The 3691-nt window shown below is 37.9% G+C and overlaps 1 protein-coding gene across 1 annotated transcript; it reads right to left on the bottom strand.

Annotated features, from left to right (window-relative positions):
- Positions 1 to 503: 503 nt before the first annotated feature.
- On the bottom strand, positions 504 to 2240 carry LOC149577449 (exocyst complex component EXO70A1-like). Its single transcript, XM_089796484.1, has one exon. The coding sequence runs from the start codon at positions 2238 to 2240 to the stop codon at positions 504 to 506; it is 1737 nt and encodes a 578-aa protein (XP_089652610.1).
- Positions 2241 to 3691: the final 1451 nt, after the last annotated feature.

Here is a 3691-nt window from a genome sequence, read left to right as displayed (position 1 = left end):
AGCTAATAAGACTTTATAACTTGTTTATAATGACCATCCACACCATAAAGAATGATATCACCCGAAATGAAAATGACAAATAAAATCTTCATTTGATTTCTATTTGAATTGTGACCCCATTTTCGTTATACATAGTGTGAATTGAGACTAAATATACCGAGACATATGACCGAACTCTAAATCGAATCGAATCTTATTAATCATTAATCATTCTTCTCTGCGACACATAATGAATCCTTATTTACTTATTTTTAAATAATATCTGTTCCACAAGACAAACCATTTCTCACATTTTTGGATCTTCCATTGAAATCTATTTTTTCTGGATTTCTCAAAAATTCGGACATCTTACAATTATATGAGAAACAGACGAGAATATCTTTTCCAGCAGAGCCAAAAAAGAATGGAGGCTTTTTTCAGTTCATATCATATAAATTGCACCATTTTCTAAAGTATAGAAGCATCCTCCATGAAAGGATCGCGAACGCGCGTTAGGTCACTAATTACCAGGGCCTCACTTTGTCAGTCGACGTAAGGCCGCCTTTAAACACGTCCAACACAAGATCTTGGACCTCCTGAGGCGTGTATTTGATGTATTTTCCATCGCTTTCCAACCTGGTCCGATACCTGGCAAGGAAGTCGGCGTAGGCAGGCACCAACTTCTCAGATATGGAGGCGCCCAGTTTCTCCCGCAGGCTGACGTCACCCACCACCCATCCACCATGTCTCTTCCTCACCTCTTCCATCGCCAAATTGAACCCCTTTATTCTCTCCTTCAACCCCTCCCCATCTTCATAATTACTTCCCCTATCATCATCTTTCAGAAACGACAAAACTTTCGTCCAGGCGGCCTTTGCATAACTCTCCGCGTACAGCCTCACCTTATCACACTGTTTCCTCACCCATTCCTCCCCAAGTACGTATCTGAGCTCGGAGCCATTCACTTTCTGTACGATGTAGTGAATGTTGTTCACCAGAAACATATACGAAAGTGCGCCGTCTTTGTACAGATCGGATTTCGTCTGGAGCTTGCAGACGAGGAGAAAGACGGTCCATCCGAAGCGGATGGACAGCGGCGTGGCGGCGTCGTCGACCGAGAAATCATCGGGCAGAGCAATGCCCACCTCTCCCCCCGCGTCTCTGCCCGTTATCATTGCCAAACTTTCCCTGTAATCACAAAGAAAAGTTAGATAATTCATCACGTATTTAGTCACAGGATGGACAGCGCCGCCGGCAATGGGGACCTTGGATTTGTCCTTCTCAACTGCCTTCACAAATTCCGTCAACATTTTCCGGACCGTCTCACCGAGCCGGTCCAGAATCGTTTCAACCTGCTCGGAAATCTCCCCAGAAAATGTGGCCTCGACGTCCGGCATGAGGTCGGTGAGAGTTTCGTAGAGATCGAGCACCCGGAATAATCTTTCCGGCTCCCGGCTAGTCGCCGCCACGGCTTCCGCGAAGGCGAGGAGCCTAACTGTGGGTTCTTGTGCAGTTTCAGTAAAACAATAGTTTCTCATCTTTCCTTCCCCTTCAAACACATCATCACACAGCCGTTTTTCCCCTGCAAACAAAACCCGGATGCTGATTTTGGCGGCGTATATCCATTTCCTGATCTTTTCCTCCAGTAACTCCCACTTCATTTTCCGAATATCGTTCAATTTCACCTTTTCCACGCCCAGATTGAATAAACCCCCTTCCACCACCACCCTTCTGGCGAGTCCGAAGGCTCGAACGCATTCGCTCGCGTACCCCGTCCTCGCCATTACCTGCGCTATGCTTCTCAGATTCTCTAGCGCTCCCAACGGAACCATATGGGATTCGTAGGTTCTGTCTGTTGACGAAGAACTCGAGACGGAATGGCTGCTGATACTCGTGCTGTCGTCTGTGCTCGAACTGAACGACTCTCCCCACCATGACGACCACCGCTCAGGATCGAGGGCCTCGCTGTAATTTGACAGAATTTCTTGAAATTCCGTCTCCAGACGGGCCATTGATATCCCCAGTAGCTTCTGCAATCGGGTCATATCCGCAGAGACTGATCTCCCACGAGCAGAAAACTGTTTCATCATTTGGTGTAGATTTTCGACAGTGTTCATGTATCTGCTCACTTCTTCTGCCCCGCTTTCAAAGAGCATTTTTCTTTCCCTCTTGATGTCCCATTTCAAAATCACTCTTTCTGCTGCAGACAAAGAGTCCTCACATTTCGCCAAAGTATTGCTCGCTAATGTGTCTGGCCTCATTGGAGATGAATGGGTATCAATTTTCAAGAGGATTCCGAGCTCCTCTTTACTCGTCAGAGATACCACCAAATCTGCAATATCTTATGTTGCAGTACCAATTCTGTTTGTTCCATAGATTTTATACTAATCTTTAATGAATGGTATTTTGTATGCTTGTATTTGGAAAATTTTATATACAAGTGGTCATAGCTGGGGTCATTATCTTAAAAATAGTTTTATAAGTTTTATCTTTTCATATAATACTATTATTAATATTTGTACATCTTTTCTTAGTCTATTAACCATTTTGTATTAATCTTTGTTTTGGTAGTCGTGTAGTTTCTAAAATTTACCATTTATACTATTGTCGGACTAAAATTTCTTATTTAATGAATTTTTTTAATTTAATTTCCTACTATTCTATTGGCTGTGTCCATTTTTGTCAGCACTCTTTTCATTTTTTCTCAAAGAAATTTAAGTAAAAATGAACTTGTGACATTTGGCAAAGGCTTAGAAGGATTTATGAAAAGAATTTTGTCTTTTAGTCTTTTTTTCAAATTTGATTTTATTTGAACACTAATTTTTGTTTTAATTTACTTGTTCTAATTTTTTTTTATAAATAGCAATATTCATAATCATGATGTAATTACCAACTAAATGTAAAATATTTGTTAGTAATTTATAAATTACTATTTAGCTTTCAATAAATTTTAAGATTTTACTAATTTTCTATTTTTTTCCTTAAATTTACATTTTAAATGATTACTAATACTATTAAAAATCAATTCCTTATTTAAATATTTTTACATAAATATATACACTTTTTTAAAAAATTGATAAATTTTGTTAATTCTCTCTATACCTTTTTAATTCTTTTCACTCTCCATTTATTTTTAATTTTTTTTGTTACTTCCAGTTTCATTTATATATTGAATTAGGGGGACTCTAGCTTGCAGAGCTCTTGTTCTATAAATCTTTTTGGTATATTATGTGAATGCTTCAAATCACTTTCTATAATCTATCATTTACATTTTTAAATTTTTGTCTTTCACTTTCTTGTCATCTTGATAATAGATCACTCAAATATTAATGAAAATATTCAAATACAATTTACTCCAACATAAATCACAAATAATATTTGCTCTATAAAAAAAGATATCATTAATAAATTAAATTCTTTGATAGAACAAAATTGGACGAAAACTCTTACCACAATTAATTTGATTGAAATATTTATTGGATTTGAATTTAACTACTATTTTAACAGTCAAATATGCACAAAGTATACTGGATTTTCATCAAGCTTCTAGAATTTGCGTCGACGAAGTGTCTAAAGATCAATTTGCATCCAGAAGTCTGGTTAAAATATAGTTTAGTATATGGACAAATGTATATAAATACTCGCTGTAAGTGACAAACACAAACATTTCTTAAGCGTTGGGCATACTTGAAATGAACGCGCAAACATTTCT

The sequence above is a fragment of the Cupressus sempervirens genome, chromosome 1 (assembly GCF_028749045.1).
Source record: "Cupressus sempervirens isolate cs-2001-9-10 chromosome 1, ASM2874904v1, whole genome shotgun sequence".
NCBI classification, from domain to species: Eukaryota; Viridiplantae; Streptophyta; class Pinopsida; order Cupressales; family Cupressaceae; genus Cupressus; species Cupressus sempervirens.
Note: the sequence above shows the minus strand (reverse complement) of the source record. Positions and strands in the feature narration are given on the sequence as shown.